This window comes from Talpa europaea (assembly GCF_964194135.1).
Source record: "Talpa europaea genome assembly, chromosome: 9".
NCBI lineage: Eukaryota > Metazoa > Chordata > Mammalia > Eulipotyphla > Talpidae > Talpa > Talpa europaea.
This window is the reverse complement of record NC_140076.1, coordinates 22,543,880-22,568,099: the sequence shown is the minus strand read 5'-3', so window position 1 is coordinate 22,568,099 and position 24,220 is coordinate 22,543,880. Positions and strand designations below refer to the sequence as shown.

Below are 24,220 nucleotides of genomic sequence, written 5' to 3'. Positions count from 1 at the left end.
TATGTAAAATTCAAACCTAATTGGGCATCCCAAATTTTCATGGGCTAAATCTTGCAACCCTATCAGTAGGTGACATTTGAATGGAGAACTGAATGACCAGAAGGAACTAACTATGCAAAGATTTAGGGAAAGAGTGATTCAGGCAGAGGGAACATCCAGTGTAAATGTCAGAATAACCAGAGGGAGGTTAGCACAAATGAGGTCAGATAAATAGAGGCCAGATCATGCAGAATTCCGTAGGGATGACAAGAAATTTGAGTCTCTGTATCTCTGTCTTTGTCTCTCTCTCCTGTAAGAGTCATAAGCCGTTGGCTTTTTAAGAAAAAAGGGTGACAAAGTGTTTGGCTGCTGTATGATCAACTTTTGGAAGGGCTCAGAGGACAAATTCAGAAGATAATTAAACTGAAGCCTGTATTGCTGGTCTGCGAAGAGGTTTCCATGTTTGCAGGTGGACCCATTTAGGCGCTGTGGGCGACGCGTCTGGGTTAACGAGGCGGTTGCTATGGAGGGACAGCTTGCCGGTTGCTAGGGAAGAGGGGGCGGGGCCCCGGCGCGCAGAGCCGCCTCAGCCGCCCGGTCGGGGGCGGAGCCAGGAGTGCTCGTCGCGGTTCGCCGGAAGTCATGCCGGGACGGAGGGGGGCGCAAGCGGAAGTGACGTAGACATTTGCACACGTGGTTCTGCGTGGTTCACGCGGCTTGCTTGTGCCGGGCCTGGGCAGTCAAGTGCTCGTTTACCCCTCGTAGGCCGGACCTAGCGCTCCGGTCCTGAACCGTCGACAAGATGGTGAAGCCCAAGTATAAAGGACGGAGCACCATCAACCCCTCCAGGGCCAGCACGAACCCCGGTACCGGCGGCAGAGTCGCGAAGGGGGGCGCTTACAGGAAACTTGGGGGAGGGGAGCAGAGCTCTGAGGAGCTGGCGGAGGCGAGGGGTTGGGGGGAGACACCCCCCCCCCGGGTGGCATTCCTTGGCGCGACCTCGAGCTGAGTGACTGTGGGGAACGACAAGGGAGAAGGTGGCTTTTTAATTGGAGTTCTTGAGGGATAGTGACATCTTGCACGCCTGTCAGGCCGGGGTGCTTGGCACCGGGTCAAGTGTCAGGGAAAGTGAACACAGGCCTGGCAGCGTTGGGTGACCCCAGTTGTGAGATGGGGAGGCTCTGAGTTGGATTCCTGTGTAGGTCAGGTGTTGAAGCCCGTTCCCATCTTATTTCATCATGTGTGATTACAGTCTTCCAGTTCTGCGAATTGCCAGAAGCAAATTAGATAGAGCCACTTGGCCTTTGTGCTAAACCACCCTTGCCTCCCATTTAAATGAGAAAGAGATTGTAGATTTGACTCTTGGAGTCTTCCCACCTGGTAAAGTGCATTTTGACCCTGCAGATAAACAAATAGGTCATTTCGCTAAAGATGGGTATGAGTTTTGCTGTAGTTCCAGCTAAAGAATGAACAAGATAGTCTTTGGGGGAGTCCCTTCAACTTGGGTTCATTTAATAAAATTTTGTTATTAAAAATGGCTTAAAGTTTTTCACCACTGTAGCTCTTGTGGGATGTTTCCTGGATTGCTGATGAATTATTCAATTTGTATTGATTGGAATCTTAGACTGTGAGACCTGAAAAACCCCTTAGAGGTCCTGTCAGAGGTGACAGGACTGAACCAAAATATGGGAAGAAGCTTGTCACAGGTGGCAGTTGGTCATAGAGCTGCCAGACCTGTGATTTCAGCTTGTTTTCTACAGCATCACTTGTGGATGTAGGTGATTTGAAGAATCCTAAAATGAGAAGTTACTATTCTCATCTTATGAGAATAAGAGTAATAGGTTACTATCACCATACTTGTTTGTCCTCTTATTTTTCTCATAGATGTAAGGCTAGAATGACTGCCTATTTTCTGTTGATGAAACAAAAATCAAATATTAGGAAATTAAGACACATGTATTAGGAACACTTCCATATCAAAATTATAGCCTCCTTGGTGTCTTGCTTGTGGCACACACTCAGTATGTATTAAAATGACACCGGGGCAGGTAGGTGTCTTAGTGAAAAGCACAGATAGAATGCTTTTGTTCAAATTCTGACACTGCCATTTAGTAACTGAGTGACCTTGAGCAAGGTATCTGGCCACCGAATGTGTTTCTTGGCCTACAGAATGGGAGTAACATATCCCCCTTGTAGGATTACTGTATGAGTTGCGTGAGGTGACGCCTGTCATGTGGATGGCACAGTGTCATTATTGGTATTCAAAAATATTAGTTAATATTATTATCAAGCACAGACCTACTGAGGATCAAAGATGAGGTAAACTTTGTCATACCACGTAGCTTCCAGCAATTTGCAACAGATGGAGAAATTAGAGATTTTGTGGTAAAGTGGCAGCTTGCCTACTCTGAACGAACTAGTGGATGTGTTCGAAGCAATGACCACACGTAGACTTGTTGGTTATGAGAGAGAGTGTGCTGTCGCGTCTGTTTCCTAGATCGAGTACAGGGAGCTGGAGGCCAAAACATGAGGGACCGAGCCACAATTCGGCGCCTGAATATGTACAGGCAAAAGGAGCGCAGGTGAGCATTGGATGCTGTCATTCTCTCCCCTTTCTTTCATGCCCTTGACTTGTAGCTGAGACCCAGTAATAAGCTTTTCCTGTTTCCACCTCCATTTCCCCCAAGTAGGGAAAAATGTATTTTCCATTATCATTTTATGTGATAAATAGTAAAGTTTTAGTTAAAGACATGGGGAGTGGGTGGTAAAGTAGTGATTGTGTCACAACACTCTACAATGATAGGTTTTGTTCCCCACCGTCTCAGCCTCCATGAGTGGCGCATTAAATATCAATTTAAATCCTCGTCAGGGGAATCTGATTTTCTTTAACAGAATATATAGGTCTGTAGTCATGAAAGGAGCTAGAAAACTTGTTTTTGAACTCCAGGCTTTAGATCACAACATTGTGACACTTGAAAATGCATCATAGTTCTGAGCTCTGCTGAGGCAGCCTCTGTCACGGGGACTTGCTGAGTTTGGCATTTTGCTAGCTGGTCTTAATTTATTTGGTAATTAGATTCTCCATCCGTTCTAAAAGATGTGTCTAAAAGACAAACGTCAATGAACTTAATCTGCCTTAGTCACCTACTTTACAGTTTGTTTTAAAATTTTGAGCTCCAGCATAAATCTTCCCCTACTTAAAATTCATTTAAACCAGCCTTCAGATAATTACCAAAAAACTCAAGTATGTGATTTTTAAAAAAGCAAACAAACAGTAAACAGATTTTTAAACATCAGCATTATTTGTTATTCATCTAGCAGAAATCATTATGTGCTCTGTTGCAAGAGGTTAAATGGCTTTTGGGCAATCTGTTTCAAATGTAGAAGTGCTTTTTGTTTACCGAAATGTGTATTTCATGATCATTTAAAAGCCAAAAAAAAAAAGGGGGCCTTTTGATGGAAAGCGTATTCTGTAAACCAGACATTGCTCTTGCCTTTCGTCTGTCGTCAACCAAATCTGTTATTTCCTCAATTTAGGAACAGTCGTGGTAAAGTGATTAAGCCTCTGCAATATCAATCAACGGTGGCTTCTGGCACAGTGGCGAGAGTGGAGCCAAATATTAAATGGTTTGGTGAGTATTATCATCTGTTTGTTACTTTTGCTCTACAAAATATGTGCTATATGGAAAAGAGTAGAATGTTCAGGTGTCTAAAAGGCAGGGGGTTTTGAGTGAGTGGAACTGATAGGGACTGTGTGTGAAAAGGGGACAAGAAGGACCTGTAGTGGAAAAAGTGCTGAGAAAAGTAGTGGTGGTGGATTTCATAAATTCTTTTTTGAAATAAGCTTGTTGTCAGTTGTCAGTGGACCCTCTTAAACAGGTTAGACCTGCCTTAATAACTAGTATTCACAAACCTGGGAGCTCTCATCTCTTAATTTCTGTTTGCCTAGAGAGCTTACTATTTGAGAGGCACTTGGAGATTTGTTAGTGCCTTTAGCCTGAAGAATAAGTGCATTAGCCTGAAGTTCTTCTGAAATACTTTTTTTTTTTAAGATTTATTTATTTATAGAAGAACCGGGGTACAGGCCAGGTGTGGGAGGGTGAGAGGATTCACCAGAGACAGAGTGGGGAACAGTACAGGCAGACTGACTGAAATACACTGCTAAGGAGAGCAGCGGGTGAGACAGGAGAGGTCTGCTTGCCATGTGGGTATCTCCACCTCCGGCGGGGATTGAACCAGGACTGCAGAGGCTGCGGACAGTTTCACGGGGCTGCGCTCAACTGCCTGCGCCACCACGGAAGCCCTGAAATACTTTTTCTTAATGGGGTTGTATTTGAACTGAGTGACAGTGAAAGAATCTTGTTGTTCCTTCTGAGGGGTGAATAGATTATCTCCAGATACTGGTCCAGCCCTATAAGGAAAACAGGGCTCCTTCCTTTGGAAACTCCATCTTCATTTCCAGATGGAGTGTGGGGTCGCAACCTTTCCCCGAGCCATTGCTAGATGTGGGGAGTGCTTTAAATGGTCACACCCATTATTTGCCTGGATGCTTGAGCTCTGCGCTTGGTAGCAGATGCCAGCTACCTTTAAATATATCTCTTATACCTTTGATGAGATTCCTCCGTGTCCTGCAACATGGACAGAAAAGTGTCAGATACTCCTTAGAGAGTTGTGCAGTGTGATATCTAGGTCCTGTAATTCTAGATCCAGGCTGCTGGAGTTTGAATCCTAGTTCTGCCATTTCTGTGACCATGGGCAAATCAGTGAGATTGTCTATTCATTAACTTCCTCAAATCTAAAAGGAGGATGAAAACAGTACTTGTCTCATATGAATGTCTTGGTAATCTATTGTGTGAGTACCTGGAAAGTGCTTAGAATAGTGCCTCGCACTAGTAGTACAGGATAAGCCTTAACTGCTGTCATCATTGCCATTGTCATAGTCACTACCTCAGGTTTTGCATTTATACTGCATCATGCTGTTTGGTTGAATATGTTCTTCAGGATCTTTTACAGGATGGTCTCCAGGTAGTGTTAGTTGGCTTTATTTTTGCTCCCTTGAATGGATTTATTGATTAATAGTCTCTTCAGACCCTCATAATCCTAAAAACAGTAATTGAGTCTTAGAGCCTGTGCTTTGGTTTTCTCTATACATACTAGCTGAGCAGCTGTTAGAAATCTCCAAATCTTTGCCACATCTAGCAGGAAGTAGGGCATTTGTCAAACCACAGTTGCATTCAGTATTGTTTCTTTCTCAGTTTCATCCAGTCAGGAAATTGGACTTGGGAGACTGCTGAAACCCTTTGTATATCTGGGTTGGTGGATTAGGTCACGGTATATTAGTCCACAGTGCAAGAGTCAGTTTTTTTTATTTATTATTTTCGCCTCTTCAGTTTGAATATGGCTGCATGGGGTGGATATATCAGGTGTCTAGTGAGGAGGGTAATTTAAAATCTTGCCTTTTACTGTGTCATTGGGAAAATGGATGCAGAAACAAAAAGGAGTCATTTATTAAATGGCAACATTCTTCTGTAAAACAGGAAACACACGTGTGATTAAGCAGTCATCATTACAAAAATTTCAAGAGGAAATGGATACAGTTATGAAGGATCCTTACAAAGTTGTCATGAAGCAAAGCAAGTTACCCATGTCTCTCCTCCATGATCGAATCCGGCCTCACGTAAGGAGGATCTCCCTGGCTATGGAATTTCTTAGGCATACTCCTTGCAGAGCCTTTCTAACTGGTCTTTTCTTTTTTTTCCTTCCCATAGTGAATAGTTACTTTAAATAGAACCCATTAACTTTTGAGACTTCTTTTACCTTTGTAGGGGGGCCTCACCCTGAGCATGATTTACTTTCCATCCAGGAGATACAGTAGCATAGTGGATCAAAGCACTGGTTTGGGAGTGAAAGCTGAATTTTAACCTTTCCTCTGCCCCTTTCTATGGCCTTCTGTCTCTCCATGAGCTTTCACTTCCCTGACTATAAAGATAATCCTCCTTGAGTGATTGGATGCAGATGAAGCATCTGTAACGCACTTGGCACATAGTGCGCACATAGCTCGCCAGCTGACTAGTGCTAAGTAGCTGATGGCTATTACAAATATTATTTCCATTTTTTTTTTTTCATGGGCAAACCTGTTTGACTCCATCAAACTTTAGGGAAATGTAGAATTAGGATTGGGTCAGTAGGAGGGAGACCTTTGTTGTGTACACCAAAGTCTTTGAGATTCTTGGAGATCCTTGAAGGAAAGGATGCTGGTCAGCTCGGTTGGTCACCGTTGAAGTTGGAAGTACAAATAGGGACGGAATCTGGCTCAAGTGGAATGAGTTTCACATGGATCTAAAGAAATGTCCTAATGTTTGCCTGCACGTTTTTACTTGCATTGAATAATAATTCCCAGAAGTGTAGCCAGTACATAAGCTTTAGTTCCAGTATAAGGAGGGGAAGAAAGCATTGACATGCATACATGGATTAAACAGTTCAAAGAAAAGTGTTTACTTGCAGAACAAAATAAAAACCAAGGCCTGGTTATTGCCTCAGGTTTTGTCAATTATGCTTTGTTTTATGACGGACTAGAAGAATGGCACCTATTAGTGGAGTGACTGTTTTCTTTCAGGGAAACACATGAGTGTAATTCACGAACCACAGACAAGTTGCTCATTTCCCTTGTTCTCTTTGTCTGTTCTCCCTAAAGCTATCTTTTAACAAACTATTGAATCCTGTTTATGAGAAGAACAGAGAGGTTCTATTATGGATTTATTGCTTTGTTGCCTATTCCAGTTGTTCAATGCTTCTAAAACCTAGTTCTTAAATATCTGATATGAAGAGTGAAGGATCTACAGCTGCAGCGGTTAGCTTGTCTTTTGGTACAGATAGTACTTAAAGTAACTAATGAGTTTTCTGTTTTGGACCTGAAAAGTGGTACCACTTTTATTAATGTGAAATATAATTCTGAGATTGTTGCATGATGAAGTCAAATCAGATAAACTTTTAACTTGTATATTCAGCTTTATGTGTATTGTAGTTACTGTATTTCTATAGCAAGACAATAAAACTACAATAACATTTTCTTGGGTATTTTATTAAATACTACATATTACTGCATTGTACTTATTAGTGTATAGACTTGAATGCATAAAACCATGTATACTGCACTTCATAGGTTAATTAGCTTTTCAAGGATAATCTTGACCATAATTTTCCTAGTTTACATTAAAACCTAGTTCCCATGTAAAATGCAACCCTTCTGTTTGGGGATGTTCGCCAGTTGGGGGTTAGCAACAAGTAAACCTGAGAGATGGGTTAGAAAATCTGAGAAAATAATAGTTTAGGGATCTTTAGAAGTTGGGAGGAGGGCAGGATATCTGTTAAAGTTCAGAAGCCACAGGGATTGTTTTATCATCCAGTGCTTAGTAGCTGGTGCTTTCAGAGGAGCCTGGACTGCGGGAGAGAGGGGTGATTTTTTTGCGGATACTCTCTGCCGGCTGTTAACGTTCTGTTACGTGATAGATCCTAACTCAAATTTTGACTTTTATCCTGCTTCAAAAATTCCTATGCCTGTAACCCCTTTACAGGCACATCAAGTTCTAGTTAGTATCAGGTTCCTTTTATCACATCTAAACTATTATTTTGGACTTTTGCTAGATGTTTTTCATCTGAAGACTTTCCATGTGCATTTAATAAAAACGTTACCTAAATTAGGGAAAATGTTATCTGAAACTAAAATGCATCTTACAAAACAAGCAATTCCTTTTAGCCATGAAAGAAATTAACTTCCAAGAAAAAGTTGGCATTTACAATTGGTTTAAAAAAAAAACACAAATTTGAGTATGATTGTCCTTGACAAAATCTGTGAATTTGGCGAATTTTATGCACTTGTTTGAAAGCTCAAAAAAATGGTCAGAAAAGATAAGTTAATTTTCATCATTGTGGCCTTAATTACATTTGACCAGAGTTTATGATAAATGAAGTAAATCAGTTTTTGGCAAATCTTACACAACTGTTCATGTTTGCTTTGAATAGTTGATATTTGTATTACTTTTGTATTTCTCCAAGGAGGCTTACAGAGCCTAGAGGAGGGGGCAAGTGCTGCGTTTCTGATTGGCAACCGGACTGCATCCATGTTGTAGGGTTTGGTGTGGGTTGAACTTGGGCAAGAGAAAAGTAGAAAGCCTGTTCCAACGTTTTGCTTTTTCTATGTGCTGAGTTTTGCCTGTAATTCTCCTTTCTCTTTAGAATGCAAAGGTGCACATTCTTGATACGGAAAGCTTTGAAACTACATTTGGCCCCAAGTCACAGAGGAAGAGACCGAATTTATTTGTGAGTGATGTGCAGTCTCTCGTAGAAAATGCAGAAATGTCCACTGAGAGCTATGACCAGGGCAAGGACCGTGATCTGGTGACTGAAGACACCGGCGTGAGGTACAGCTTCGCGGTTGGCGCCACTCTCTTCCTCTGTCCTTGTGCAGCATAACATTGCCTTTATGTGTATTTTGCCTACATGAAGCGCAGTGATTTAACTGCTAGGTGGAGTGTTTCCTCTTGTCTTTAAACTAGTGAAATTGGGGCCTAACTGAAAAATATTTGAAGGTGGTTTGTTTATATAGGTCTCTCATCCCTAAGGTAAGCAGTTTCTTCATTATAATAGCAGTGTGTCCTACCATAGATAAATTAGAACTGCAACAGAAAGAAAATGAGAATTCAGTCTCACTCCCTAAGCATTGTTAGTGTCTTAGCGAATATCAAGGCTTCCTTACCCAGAAGTCTCTGGAGTTTATGATCATCTTTGAGGTGTCTGAGACCCTTGGAAGATAACACGGCAAATCTCTGTATAAAGAAGTTGGGGTTTTGTTGTTTGTTTTTTGTTTTGCATTGTTTTGGGGAGAGGGGACCAAAAAGCATCCATAATTTCGCTCGTATTCTAAGAGGTCAAATCCAGGAAAAGGTGGAGTCATCCACTGATGTGTATTTCTCCACTTCCTTACACTAAGTTTTCATTTTCAAGTATAATGCCTTAAACTGTATTTTAATTTGCTGTTTTAGTTTTTCCCCTAAATTATTAAGAATATATTTCCTTGTTGGTATTAACAAAAGTGTAATGCTTAACATCAAACTAGTATTGTTGTGGCCATTTCCATTGAATTTTTACCCTGTTTAGTTTTTCTATATCATGAACAATGCTCAAGTGAAACATCAACGTCACTAGATCTTTCCCATCCTTAATTACTCCCCGAAGACATATTCTTATAGGAGGTTATGACAGCAAAGGGGGTGCATGCTCCTTGATGGTCAGCCCTCTGGAACAGGTTACCGTTTAGTTTCCCCAGGCAGTGCCGGGCACCCCTGTCTTCCCTCATGTCTCTCTCAGGTGCCTTCTTAGCAAAGAGACATTGCTTCCCACTGTAGTGATGCCACCTCAATGATGCTGCCAGCCTGTCTCCAGATTTGGACCTCCTAGAACGAATGTCAAGCAAGCTCTTTGAAGCCAGGCAAAAAGGGGCAGGAAGTTTATTTGTTTTTGGAGTTAGTTGGACTTTCTAGTTGACTTTGTAGTCTTTTGTTCATTTGAATTTTTCCTCCGGAAGATACAGTAGGTAATAGGGGTCAGGGGGGAGACAAAACTCTTTGTTTCAAAACATCTTTGAAAGGGACTCCCTGGTCGCCCAGGGGTTAAGTCTCAGCACTATCACCTCTGTGGCCTGAGTTTGATCCCTGGCCAGGGAGGTGACCCACATGGCACGGCAGACCTCTCCTGTCTTGTCCACTGCTCCCCTCAGCGGTGTATTTCAGTTAGTCTGCCTTCTGCCTGTTCTGTTCCCCACTCTCTCTCTGGTGAATCTTCTCACCCCCTGCACCTCTGGCCTACATCCCAGTTCTTGTATGCATAAATAAATAAAATAAATCTTTTTAAAAAACAAAACAAAACACATCTTTGAGACCATAAGTCTCAAACAGATTCTTAACCTTATCAGAAAAATGGAACTAGGGAGTATAGATTGTGGTTCTGGTCCACCAATTCCTTTTCATAATTTTCCATGACAGTTTAGAATAACATTAAATATTTTCACATGGTCCTGCAACCATCACCACGGTCCACCTCCAAAATCCATTCACATGTCCCAAACTAAAACTGTCCACTGTGCCCACCCTGGCCCTGAAAGCCACCATTCTGTCCTCCCTCACAGGCATCTTACCACACTCAGGAACAGTACCTCATATGAATGCGGTCAGATAGTATTTAGCCATTTGTGTCTGGCTTACTTCACTAGCATAATGTCTTCAGGGTTATCCATGCTGCAACATGTTATCAGTACTTTAATTCTTTTTTGATTGTTGACTTATATCCCTTTGTGCATATTTACCACATGTTTTTTAGCCACTCATCTGTCAGGTATTTGGATACAGTCACTTGTTTTTGGTCCATTTCCAGCTAGATTTGATACCCTTTTTTTTTTCTTTTTAAAATTTATTTATTTATGCATACAAGAGCTGGGGTACAGGCCAGAGATTCGGGGGGTGAGAGGATTCACCAGAGACAGTGGAGAACAGAACAGGCAGGCTGACTGAAATACTGCTGAGGGGAACAGCGGGCAAGACAGGAGAGGTCTGCTGCGCCGTGTGGGTTGCTCTTTGGCTGACTGGGAATCATGCTGTAGAGGCTTCGGATTGCTTCATAGTGCATTGCTTAACCCCTTCTGCCACCAGGGAAGCCCTAGATTTTATACCCTTTTCCTGTGGTACATGGTTGACTTTTCCCTAAAATATCCTCTTAACTTCAGTTGCTTCCATTGCTCATTTTGGGTGCTTTCTTATTTAGAAATGAAGCCCAGGAAGAGATCTATAAAAAGGGACAATCCAAAAGAATCTGGGGTGAGCTCTACAAGGTGAGACTTGAAATTCTCTCTGAGTAGGTCCTTTGCTTTTCATAATTTTGTTTTTTTTTTTTTTTTTTAAAGATTTATTTATTTATTTATTTATTTATACACGCACTGGGTACAGTCAGAAGGGCGGAGGGTGAGAGAATTCACCAGAGCCAGAGCAGGGAGCAGAGCAGGCAGAAGGACCGAAGTTCACTGCTGAGGGGAGCAGCGGGCGGCAGGAGAGGTCTGCGCGCCATGTGGGACCCTCCTCCGGTGGCCGGGGAGCAGCCGGGGATCGAACTGGCGCTTCAGAGGCTGCGGGCAGGTTTGCAACCCAGCGCTCAACCGCTGCGCCACCGGGGAGGCCCTGCTTTTCATAATTTTGAATGAGAAAATGGATTTTGATATATTGGAATTCTGTCAGATTAAAATACAAACTCCACTGCCCCTTCTATCTATTTCCTCACAAAGGAACCAAGATTGATACAGTCATACACCTATTAAGCATTGTTCTAAATAACTGTACTGCATTTTAAAAATTACTCTCATATAGAAGTAACAGTTATATACATTCATATATTCTATCATTATATCTGCTAAGATGCTATTCCTGTCTAGATTTATCATACATGGTTAGAGCTGAGAATTTTTAATCTATTTATAAAGTCCAGCCCCCTCATTGCATGGAACACATCCAGGAAGGTTGTTGACTAGCTTACCTGACTCACCCACTGCTTAGTGGAAGAGGCTGTGTGTGTCTTCAGTCCCGGTCCTGTTCTTTTTCATTGGTGCCATTTTATGTCCACACACTGGTAATGCTCTTGGTTACAAAGACCTTCAAGCATGGCCACATAATTAAACCATAACATATTAAGAAATTAGTACTATGAGGGCAAACCAAATTTTTTAGTGTAAAATACATAAAACCTGTATCAGAAACTTTTAGAAGTCCAAGAAATGACTGATCAGTAGTACGCAGCAGTTAGGAAATGAGATGGAGTTCACCTAAGCTAGTTCTGCTGTTTGCATGTCAAGTTTCAAATGCCCACAGAATGAAGAAATAGGAATTATGGTCAGATTGGCTTCAATCAGCTTTCCTCATGAGACTGTTTTGAAGTTGCCTATTATTTTATTTTCCCTAAGTTCCTGCTTTCATTTTGCACTTGCACTATAGCAAATGACTCTTGCCTTTTTGAATTTGCAGGTGATAGATTCATCAGATGTTGTAGTTCAAGTTCTTGATGCTAGAGATCCTATGGGTACCCGTTCCCCTCACATTGAGACTTACTTGAAAAAGGAAAAACCCTGGAAACACCTCATTTTTGTTCTTAACAAATGTGACCTTGTTCCAACCTGGGCAACAGTAAGTATATCTGCTAATCCAAAACCAATCACCAAGTTCTCTCCACTCCTGCAGGATTTGATATACCTGTAAATAATTCAGTTTTGTGATTTCTAGAACTGAGTGTTGCCCTTGTGAGATTGTAGTCATTGAAGTGTCCTTATTGAAAACAGAACTGAAATGTGCTTTGTTGACAATGGGCAGAGTTACCTTTTACCCTGTGATGGTTGGGGAGAGACGGCTGCAGCACCCCACACATGAGTGATGTCGCCCCTTAGTAGACAGCAGCTCCCCACCGGCCTGTTTCACATTATGGTACATTAATTGCATTAGTAGCATTGAAGGCATTTTTTGAATATTGTTTTGTATTTATAAGACAAAAGGCAAAGCATTAACTGTCACACTTGAATAAAACATTTAAAGGAATTATAGCTAACATTTTCCTTACACAACTGCTCTTTGAAACACAGTCCTGTAATTCAAACTCTGAGTCTTCCCTGTGTTGTAAATAAACATGTGCTAGTTTATCAGTATCTTTTCCTTTCTCCCCGCAGAAGCGATGGGTTGCCATCCTCTCCCAGGATCACCCAACACTCGCCTTCCACGCCAGTCTCACTAACCCCTTTGGCAAAGGAGCGTTTATTCAGCTGCTGCGGCAGTTTGGAAAGGTATTGAAACCCGATCGGCACCTCGTGGGTGTGGGTTTGTGTGAGTATCTCACCTAGTCACTGCGTGTCAGAGGAGCCAGCCGTGTCGCTCCCTGCATCATCCTGGTGATGCACGCGTTCTGGAGCTTCAGGAGTGCACAGAGCCTGAAGGTTATAAGGGATTCTCGCATACTTTCTAGCCTAGCCTATTCTCCCATCCCCGGCCAATGTTGCTTCCCTTTCTGCCGTGCCCCCTTGCACCTGTGTTCTTCACGCTGGGCTTTCATGGCCTGCAACATGTCCTCCACCCTCCAGCCTGTGCAATTTCTGTCCTTTCTGCTTGGAGGGCACCCTGCCAAACTCCAGCTCAGCTCCTTAGGGCTTCAGGGAAGCCCTAAAAACAGATCACCCCAGCACACGTGCTCAAAGCTTCACGTCCCGTCCCCACAACTTTGTGTTTGTGTATTGCTTCTACCTGGCTTCTAATTAGAGACACATGTCCTCTGTCCCACCCTTCCCCATTTCCCAGAAGCAAGCACAAACTCTTGCAACTTTTGGCTGCTTTTATGTTACTTACTTCTGTGGTTTTTTGTTTGTTTGTTTTAATGATATCTGGAAGTTTGTTTGTTTTTTTAAGATTTATTTATTTATTTATATATATAAGCACTGGGTACAGTCAGAAGCGCGGGAGGGTGAGAGAATTCACCAGAGCCAGAGCGGGGAGCAGAGCAGGCAGAAGGACCAAAGTACACTGCTGAGGGGAGCAGCGGGCGGCAGGAGAGGTCTGCGCGCCATGAGGGACCCTCCTGCAGTGGCCGGGGAGCAGCCGGGAATCAAACCGGCGCTGCAGAGGCTGCGGGCAGCTTCGCAACCCAGCGCTCAACTGCTGCGCCACCAGGGAGGCCCTACTTCTGTATTTTCAATGTATGCTTATGAGTTGGTTTCTTGACCACCACAACCCCCCCCCCCCGAGTTTTAGATAGTAAGTTTCTACCATGGAAAATGAGGATTAGGCTTTTTTTTTTTTTAAGATCTATTTTTATTTATTTATGCATATAAGAACTGGGGCGCAGGCCAGAGGTGTGGGGTGTGAGGTGTGAGGATTCACCAGAGACAGAGTGGGGAGCAGAACAGGCAGATCTACTGAAATATAGTCTGAGGGGAGCAGCGGGCGAGGCAGGAGAGGTCTGCTATGCCATGTGGGTAGCTCCCTGCCCAGGGATCGAACTCATGCTGCAGTGGCTGGTGATAGCTTGGTTGCTGAGAATTTAGCTTGTTGCTGAGAATTTCCCTGCACCACCAGGGAGGCCCAGGATTAGGATTCTTATGGCCATCCTCCCTTCACACTTTCTTCCCTCTATCTTCCCTATGTTGTCATACAACAGTGTTTGACTAAAATATTATTCATTCAGTGTTTGCATTATTATGACCATAAAATATTAGCCACAGCTGGTTTACACAGCACTACTATTTATTTTCTAATAGAACCTTCTGTTTTTTTCTCTGATGTTAATTGGCTCTGTTTTATTTGTATTTATCATAACATGTCACATTCTCTGGTAGAGTGGGACAGCTCAAACTGTTCCGGTGCGCCATGTGGTCAGCTGCAGTGGCAGCCCTTTATCTTCAATTCCAGTTGGGACTGACAGCTGCAGAGTCTTCCCCATGGGGTTTCCTGTCAATATCATTTGGAGAATTGCGTGTCTTTTTCCTGTATTAGAACCCTTTTCTTTCTTGGTTTACTCCTTTCTTTTGAGGGAACTTTTTCCAAAAACTTCCTGAGAACGGTGCTTAGAAGGAACATTTTTTGAGACCTGGCATTCTGGAAATATCTTCATTGTATCCTCACACCATTTCTTCTCAGAATGTCTGTCTTTGTCCTCAGAGTGTTGAAGGCACTACCTTGTTCTCTTCTTTCAGTATTGCTGTTGAGAAATCTGAAGCAATTCTGACTCCTGAATTCTATGTGAATTTTTTTAAAGTTTCCATACAAAAATTTCACAGTGATGTATTTTAAGATGGGTCTTTCATTGTTGGGTGAGCTAGCATTCAGTGGGACTTTCAGTAAGATGTTACAGGGCCTCCCTGGTGGCGCAAGGGGTTAAGATGCAACCTGTGAAGCTGTCCACAGCAACTGCAGCACGAGTTCGAGAGACCTTTCCTGGCTCGCCCACTGCTCCCTTCAGCAGTGTGTTTCAGTCAGTCTGCCTGTTCTGTTCCCCACTCTGTCTCTGGTGAATCCTCTCACTCCCCACACCTCTGGGCTGTACCCCAGCTCTTATATGCATAAATAAATCTTTGGGAAAAAAAAAAAAGATGTTACCTCACATTATTTGTTGGAGGTTTTCCCTTCCTCTCTGTTATCTCTGTTATTGTTCAGAAATTTGGCATTATCGCCTGGTTTAATTCTTGAATTTCTTGTCTTTATTTCAGTACATAAGTGACATTTTGCTGTACTTTCTGGTGATTTCCTTGCCTTGATCATCTAGCTGTTCTAGCACAGGTTTTATTTGCCTGTCACTTTTAATTTTTAATTTTTGAGAGCTTGCAGCCTGTTGTCTCATAGATGTAGTATCTTCTCTCTCAGAGAATAATGATAGGGATGTTTTGAGTTTTCCCCTCTCTTACATTGACTCTGTTTTTTCTGCTAGATTCATACTTTCAGTGTCTGGCTATTCTTGATTCTCCATTTGTGTTTAAGAGTAAACCACTAAAAAAAGGCAACAGAAGTTTTATGTAGTGACTGGCTTGTTGATGGAGCTTCTATCTAATCATGCTACAATGAAGTCTAACATCCCACTGGATGACCTCCTCAATGTCGGTATCTCTTCAACTTTCAACCTTTGGAAACCTTCTTTTCCAGAGAAGAATCTTTTAGTCTCCAGCTTGGGGGTATATAAGCCTGACTACCAAGGTTCTTGGAACTCTGTGGGAATAGTGGGTAGGGGAACATTCACCTTCAGCTACTATTATCTCTGAGTCAAGGGTCCTTGACTGAACATTAGTTTTTTTCAGACATGCAGGGTTTAAAAAAATCATAAACACATGAATAAGGCTCTGGGGTGGAGAAGGTGGTTAATAACACATGTTAGTTTTTATTATCTAATCTCAAGCTCATTCTTTGGTTCTGTACGTTTGGTGCTATAGGTTTGTATGTGTGGATTCTGACTGTTGTCATTCTAGTGGCGTTTGGAGGAGGAGTGAAGCAGGCATGGAAGTTGAGCTTGCATCGTTCATCAGCCATCCCATCCATGTGTAGATGCCTCTTGTGGCAAGCTGACCTCTGCCTCCTCAAGATTGTCACACAGTCACCTAACTTTTGCAGTTGCTTTTTTGTTTGTTTTGTTTTGTATTTTTGGCAGTGAAGATACAAAATGTGTAAAGAGAGGGGAGGGATGGGTCATGGGGTTGCCAGTTAGTGCACTGTGAGGTTCTCTTCCCTGAAGACATTTTATCAGTGGATCCTGTTCTTCTAAATTGGTGACTAACAAGCTATTTCTTCCTTTGTTTTCTCGACCTACATATTTTAAACCTTAAAACATTCAGGCATAATTTCATATGAGTGACTGAGAAGATGACTCATCTCCGACTTACTCATCAGTGTATGTATCCGGCCCACTCAGACTGTGTAGGTGTTGTGTCTAGGCTTTCAGTCAAGTTCTAGCAACAGTTCTGCTCTGTGATCTTTATATTAAAGTAATCCAACCTGATCTGTTTGTCCATAGGAGTATTCATGACTGCATGTATGTGTTGTGTTTTCTTTTTTTCTGTAGCTGCACACTGACAAGAAGCAGATCAGCGTCGGGTTCATTGGCTATCCAAATGTCGGCAAGAGCTCTGTGATAAACACATTGCGCTCCAAGAAAGTTTGCAGTGTGGCCCCCATTGCGGGGGAAACAAAGGTAAGGCTGCCTCAAGGGGATCTTCTTTACCGTTAGGTATTTCCTCTTCATGGGGAGGGATCACTTAAGATGATGATTTCTGTCTGCTATTCCATTTCTATCTCGTGAATGAAGACCACCACTGGGCATTTAGTCTCCATGTAAAAGTTTGGAATGTATCAGTTGTTTCTGCCCATTTTGGTAAGACTAAGAGTACTTGTATGCTACTGTGTGGCTTTGGCATGATTTGGTAAGTGCCATTTATATTGGTCTGTTTTAAATTGTCGCTTTGATCTTTTACTCTTGACAGACAAAACTGGCCCAAGAATATTTGATATTTAAGAACTAAATAAAACTCAATGTTAGGGTACATTCTGGCAGTTGGGGCTCATGCCCTAGAGCACAGAGTATTGGGGGCAGTATGTGGTTCTGTTAAAAGGACGAGAGGCCAAACAGTATCAAGCTGCCAAGAGTACTTTCAAAAATGAGGACAAGTTTTACTGCCTGTTACTGTGCAGCCCTACGCGGGCCCGAACCTGATGGACTCCTGACTGATGGAAACTAGAGTTTATCCTTGGGGGAGAGACTTCATAGCTTACTCAGCAGTTGCCTGGCTCCCTTTCCCACTTTTAGCTTCATGAGCATCAAAGGTTTGTGAAAATAGATTCAGTGTTTAAACTGGGGAAGTCTCTGGCTTTTTTCCCCCTCTTCATAGGTCTGGCAGTATATTACCTTGATGCGGCGGGTATTCCTCATCGACTGCCCAGGGGTGGTGTATCCCTCTGAGGACTCCGAGACAGACATCGTGCTGAAAGGAGTTGTGAGTATTTTAGTCCTGAGAGGCTGTTTGTTTTCCTGTTGGGGGGCAGGAGGGGGACCCTGGATACCCTTGCTTTTTAATTTTTACTCATTCAGAAAGCAGTTTGGGGTCAGCCTGTCTGACCAAACTTGAGGAACATGATGCTGAACAGGGCAGGCCTCTCCAGCCCACTTAAGCCTGTTTGAGGAGTTAGCGGAACTGTGGGCATATCTGGTCAATGTCATCCTACAAGCGTTTGTAGTTTACACACGGGATCCAAAGAGAAGCAGAGCCTGTTTATATTTAGTGATAATTCATCTTCATGGGTTTATGAGTTGAGTCATTTTGGAACTCAGTCATTTCCTCACTTGTTTCTGCATGAGATCGAAGACTTTAAATGGTTCCACTTAACCTTAGCTGGTGCTCCTGGCTATACATCCTGTGTGCATTCCTCCCCTCCTGTCTGAAACATCATATTGCCTTTTCTTACTGTCCTTGTATTGGCAGACATTTCTGCAAGCGGGTATTTTGAAGCATTCCAAGTTTAAACTGCTTGCGGAAGCCACATAGTTAGTTTGTGGTGAATTGGGATTAAAGCTAAGTTCTGGACTCCGTGGCTGTGGTTAGCTTTCAGTGGGGCTCCGTTCAGCTGGCCCTGTCTAGCCACCTCGGAAAAAGGCTTCTGCCAAGCCTGCTTGCTTTATGGCACTGAAAGCTATTTTCAAGTATTGTTCCCGAGAATACCGGGAACTTCACTGTTTTCGTGATACGGTTTATAAGCAAGGGATTTCCTATTAATTTCTAGGTTCAAGTTGAAAAAATTAAAACTCCTGAAGACCACATTGGTGCTGTACTTGAACGAGCAAAGCCAGAATATATCAGTAAGACATACAAGATTGATTCTTGGGAGAATGCTGAGGACTTTCTTGAGAAGCTAGCTTTCCGGACTGGGAAGCTATTAAAGGTGAGCCAGGGCTTTCGAGGATTAAGACTGATGCCTTGCACTGACCTGTGGTGTGAATCTTTTTTGTTGTGCCTTGTGGTGAGAGGTGTGAAACTTACCAGGTAGGTGGTGAACCACTGGAACAGCTAAAATTCCTGCAGACTGGCAGGTGGTTTTGTTGTTTGAATTTAACTGGGAGTCTTTCTGTGATGTTTCAGGGTGGAGAGCCTGACTTGCAGACTGTGGGTAAAATGGTTCTCAATGACTGGCAGAGAGGGCGCATTCCTTTCTTTGTCAAGCCGCCCAATGCAGAACCTCCAGCTGCCCCCCAGGTAAGAACAGGGTGGACCCACATCTTGGAAAGCTTAGTTACTAACATAGGTGTGGTGTCTTCTGATTGCCTCCCTTTATGGAGTCTTTTTCTTTGGTGTAGGTATTTTAACAGCAGTGTCTCTGGTGCCAGAATGCTGTTGTCATGACCTTGTTGGGGGTTGGCATTTGGAGACTAGGAAGTAGTAGATGTTTGACAGAAGATCAGACAACTTTGCTAGGCCTTGGAAAAGAGGCTTTATTAAACGTAGGTGCTCTTGTGTATCTTTTCTTAATGTTTGAGGAGCAGAGGCATTCTCCAGATCACTTGGTTAACAAGTATGTATTAGACCCAACCTGGTGCCAGGCACAGGGCATGCACATGAATGACAGAGGAGCGAGACACACTTGGTAGTCAGGGAAAGAAGTCTTTAGATTTGGGCTGGACTGAGAAGTTTTCCTGCCGTTCTGTTCCCTAACCCTGGTAGTGGACCCCACAAGGCTCCAACTTTAGCACTTTGCTTTTCTATTCCTAGGATCTTTTTCAGGGCTCTGCCAATTTTCTCGAAGAGGTGGCTTTAAGTTTTACTTCCAAGCCAATATCATTTGGGTCCATATAGCTCTGGTTTCCTCTTACCTGTACTCCCTTCTAGAGTTTAATTTTCAGCTAGTTGTTGCCAGTTGGAATATCCAGCATTTCAGAATCAGTATACCTGAAACTGTTGTTTGATCCACTTTCTCCCCTCCACCAAACAACCATCTTCTTTGTATGTTGTCTTTCACTCATGATTCATTCAGAAAAATATATTGAGTTTCTCCTATGTGCAAGGCACTCTTCTGGCTCCTGGAGGGACTGCAGTGTAAAGCAGACAGAATTCCCTGCCGTCTTGCACTTATGTGCCAGTGGATCAGTGGTGATTTTTTCCCATACCAAATATGTTTTGATTTTCCATATCAGTCTTGTAATTTGCTGACACCACAGGGTGTCTAATAAATCAGCTCAGTTCTCACACTACCTCCTGGAGTTAACACAAACCCCATAGCTTAAGGGCTCATTCCTATAAGACTGCCCCTACTTAAGATGCCAATTGCAGACAGGGTTCCCAGGCTACCCACACTCCTGCCCAGCTGACTACAAATTTGGGGACCTCTAGCATAATTTGCTAAAATGTTTCTCAGAATTTAGAAAAGTGCTTTGTTTCTGTACAGTTAAGTGTTTCTAGGCCAGTGTAGGCCCTTGTAGGCCACATGGGGCTGTGAGTGCTGAGGCTGTCCCACACCAGCAGGCAATTCTCAGACTCCAGCAGAGTCCAAGAATTCAGCTCAATACTGGCCATATCTACCCAGAGACAGGTTACGAATTTAGTCTCCCAAGGCAGTGTCTCTGCTTCGACACTGGCATCAAGCCCCAGATAAGCCCATACTTCTGACCAGCCAGCTATAGACCAGATGTCCCCACGCCCCTCCTCAGACTTCAGGTGCCTGTTGCAAGCCCACATTATTATCTGTGCACCTGACCAACTGCCTGTAAACCAGAGGTTCCCAGGACACTCTCCTCAGGATCCATTAATTAGCTAGAATGCCTAACAGAACTCAGGAAACCTTTAAATATCTAGATCCCTGATTTATTACAAAGGCTACAAGCAACAGCCAGATGGAAGAGCTGCCTTGGGCAGGTGTGGGGAAGAATCGAGGCGTGTCCATAACCTCTCACAGCATTTGCGCAAAATCTCCATGTGTTCACCTAGCCAGAAGCGCTTCCTTTTGGGGTTTTGTGGAGGCTTCATCACATAGGTGTGAAGAACTCATTGGCTGTTGGCAGTTGAATTCAACCTCCAGCCCCTCTCCCTCCCTTGAGGTTAGGAGGGTGGGACTCTAAGTTCCAACCTTCTCTTCTGTTGGTTTCTGCAAACTACCAGCCCCCTTCCTCATATGTTTTCCAAAAGTTACATTCATTAACAGACAAAAACACCTTTAATACTGAACACTTAAGAAATTCCCAGGCTTTTGTGGGAGCCTGGGTCAGGAACTAGATGAAGACCAAATGTATGTGAGAAATGCATTTCGGTCATCTGAATATTGCACACATGTGAAGCCCTAGTAAGAACCCCATGCATACTTCTCTTTGCCCCCTTATCTAAAACAGGTCACCGTCCCCCACTGGTGCTCATTCTGGCTTCTCCTCACGAGGTTCCCCCCTTTTTTTTTTTTTTTTTTATAGAGGCATGTTTTATTTATTTGTTTGTTTGTTTGTTTGTTTTTGTTTATACAAGCAGTGGGTACAGTCAGAAGCGCGGGAGGGTGAGAGAATTCACCAGAGCCAGAGCGGGGAGCAGAGCCGGCAGAAGGACCGAAGGACACTGCTGAGGGGAGCAGCGGGCGGCAGGAGAGTTCTGCGCGCCATGTGGGACCCTCCTCCGGTGGCCGGGGAACAGCCGGGGATCGAACAGCTGGGTTGTGCAGGCAGCTTCACAACCCAGCGCTCAACCGCTGCGCCACCGGGGAGGCCCGGTTCCCCTTTCTTATGTCAGACCCTGCCTTTGCTTTCTCGACACCTCACCTTAGTCCGCAACAGCTTCTAACTTGTGCTATATAAATCCTTATTACTCATCAGAAAAATCCTTATTACTCATCAGACTTTTCTTGTGTAGTGTTGTGTGCTTATCTTGTATGTGCTTATCTCAAGAACCTCCATTCCTTACACCCCTCAGGGAAGACAGTGGGGTGGAGGAGTCTTATTTGTGTGCAGCAAGTAGTTGATTTGCTTTATTGGGTAAATCCTCTTAGAGTTGGCATATACTTTGAAACCACAGATACAGTTGACCCTTGAACAACATGGGTTTGAAATGCAAGGGTCCACTGGCAAGAGAATTTTTTTTTAATCCTTGGCTTCTGCACTTGCAGATTCAACCAGTCGCAGATGTCAGTCTGAAAATGCAGAACCCAGATATACAAGGGTGACTTTGAGGCATTGTTCAAGGGTCAACTCTATGTTCCCTTGATCCTTTCCTACCAGGTTCTGGGTTTAATGCACAGTGGCATAGAGTAGATTGACAATGTGACTCAAATTTGAGTTTCAGTATTTCTCCTTAGTCCTGAGGAGAGAGCACTGCATCACTTGAGAGCTAGGTGTAAGTTCAGAAATTCAGTTTTTATTTTCTGGTTCCTTTTCTCTCCCCTACCACTACTCCTTTTCTGTCCTGAATAGCTTTCATCTTCATCTTTGGAAGCGGCCCCAGAAACAACTCAGAACAATCCAGAAGCAGAAATCATGGAACCTGTAGGTGAAGAGGAAGAATCTGCCACTGAGAAGGAAAAAGAAGAGAACAGTCACTGTGATGCGGACTCGGAAATGCAGCAGATTCTTGCACGAGTTCGGCAGAACTTTGGCAAAATCAACGTTGTGCCTCAGTTTTCTGGGGATGACCTGGTTCCTCTAGAGGTGTCAGATATTGATGAAGAGCTTGAGAGCTTTTCTGCAGAGGAGGAGGAACAGGAGTGTCCAGGAGATGAGGAGGAGGAGTCAGCCCCAGAGTCTCAGGAAGAAGCCCAGGGAAGCGACACCAAGGCAGTCATTCAAGCCCTGGATGAAAAGATTGCTAAATACCAGAAGTTTTTAAACAAAGCCAAAGCTAAAAAGTTTTCAGCAGTCAGGTAGTATTTTCATTTTCTCACAAATTTCAGTTTGCTTGTTTCTTTTCTAGAAACTTGCAAGGAGTGGTGTTTCAGTAGGCAGGGCCAGGAGGGGGAGTTACTGCCATTTCAAAAATGTGGTCTGTAAATTTTCAGACTTTAGCTAATTAAAAGAGAGGCTTTGCTGTTCATTCTTTTGGAAATTGTTAGGGAGCTGCAGGCATTGACTTTTATTGACTGATAGCTATGTAAAGACAAGTGGGGTTCATTATTGATCTGTTGGGGTCTCCAAGTCAGCACGTGCTTTGGGCAGTTGAGATCGTTGGACAACTGCATCACTTTGTTTTCTGTTTTAGAATATCCAAGGGACTAAGTGAAAAGATTTTTGCAAAATCAGAAGAACCAAGAAGAACCACTGAAGAAGATGGAGAAGATTCAGGTAAAGTTAAATGATTTAGCTTGTTTAGTTTTGAGTTGCATCTTTAGAACTTTGGCAAATCTCAGTTTAATATCCAAATTATCTCTTGTGTGATCATTATGCACATAGGTATCTATGATATCTGGCAAATTACCTTAGTTCCACATACTATTTATAAGTTTGATTATCCACCTTTCATTCTGTTCATTTCTTAGAATTAAATTGGCAAGTCAGATAGCTTCCTTCTTTAAAAAAAAAAAAAAGTACATTTTAACCATGTATTTCAAGGGTGATTCCACACACAGATTTTTTTTTTGTGCAGGCGACGTTAGTTTATATGTTTATATCCCCCACTGGACTAATAGCTTCCAAATCAAGAGTGTCTTTCCTGCTTCCCTCTGCTTTCTGTTCTTCACCATCCATGTACAGGCCTTCCAGTCCCTCTGACACAGCAGGCTCAGTCCCACCTTTCGATTCACAGAAAAACTTATACAGAAAATCCCTGTTTCTTTTCTGTGTTATGTATTGTTTCCAGTGCCTACCAGAAAGGGAAAGAAGAGGAAGGCACCGAGGGAAGAGGAACATTCAAATAAGACTCACGGGAAACTGACATCGAAGGAAGTATGTGTTTCTGTAGCCCTTGTATATGGAAAGTAGGGAGGAGAAGTCCAGTCCTCGAGACCCAGTCCTCCTGAAACCAGGGGCCTGAAGTTCAGTGCAAGGAACCCTGGTCCTGATGTTAAATAGGACAAGAGGGGCCCCCTGGACGAATGTCCTTGTTACGTCCTCTGTGTTAGAAGTTCCCAGTCACTGTCCTCAGGCACCTGAACCGTTCTCCAGAAGGGTCCGTTTTACCCAGCCTAGGGAAACAACAGCAGGAGCGGCGTAGGCGGAGGGGTCGTTGCCCTCTGGTCAGCTTTGGGACTGGGCAGCTAGCAGCTGGCGTGAGCCTTCCTGGGAGGTGCAGAGTTGATTTTTGGAAGTGTTCAGCCTAGAACTGGAGACCACGTGTGAGGGGTCTGTGGGGAGGATTCCGGTATTGGATGAGGTGGACCCCAGTGACTGACTCAGTGTCACGATGGAAGCGCAAACTCAGGTCTGAGAGGGGAGCCTTCCTTCGTCGTCAGCGCCGTGTCCGGTGCCCGAGGCAGTAGCGTGGGAAGTGGGGCAAGGAAACAGGGGGCCTATTTTATGACTTCAGTGTTTGTTTTTTTTTGCCCCTTTTTTATAGCGGAGGCGAGTCGCACGCCAGCAGCAATCCAAAAAAGTTGGTGTGCGCTACTATGAGACACATAATGTGAAAAACAGGAACAGGAACAAAAAGAAGACCAATGACTCAGAGGGACAGAAACACAAACACAAAAAATTCAAACATAAGCAGTAACATTTAAAATGTTGTTTATTAAATTAT

The 24,220-nt window shown here is 43.3% G+C and overlaps 1 protein-coding gene across 1 annotated transcript; it reads left to right on the top strand.

The window, feature by feature from the left end:
* Positions 1-781: 781 nt before the first annotated feature.
* Positions 782-24,193, top strand: GNL2 (G protein nucleolar 2; the record flags this gene model as incomplete). The annotated part of the gene is made up of 16 exons (XM_084241881.1): positions 782-845; positions 2,477-2,561; positions 3,517-3,611; positions 5,517-5,656; positions 8,215-8,399; positions 10,795-10,861; positions 12,042-12,200; positions 12,734-12,847; positions 16,600-16,728; positions 17,423-17,527; positions 18,312-18,470; positions 18,668-18,781; positions 21,967-22,412; positions 22,748-22,830; positions 23,345-23,430; positions 24,041-24,193. The coding sequence occupies 16 exons, from the start codon at positions 782-784 to the stop codon at positions 24,191-24,193; spliced, it is 2,184 nt and encodes a 727-aa protein (XP_084098007.1).
* Between the last annotated feature and the right edge of the window lie 27 nt (positions 24,194-24,220).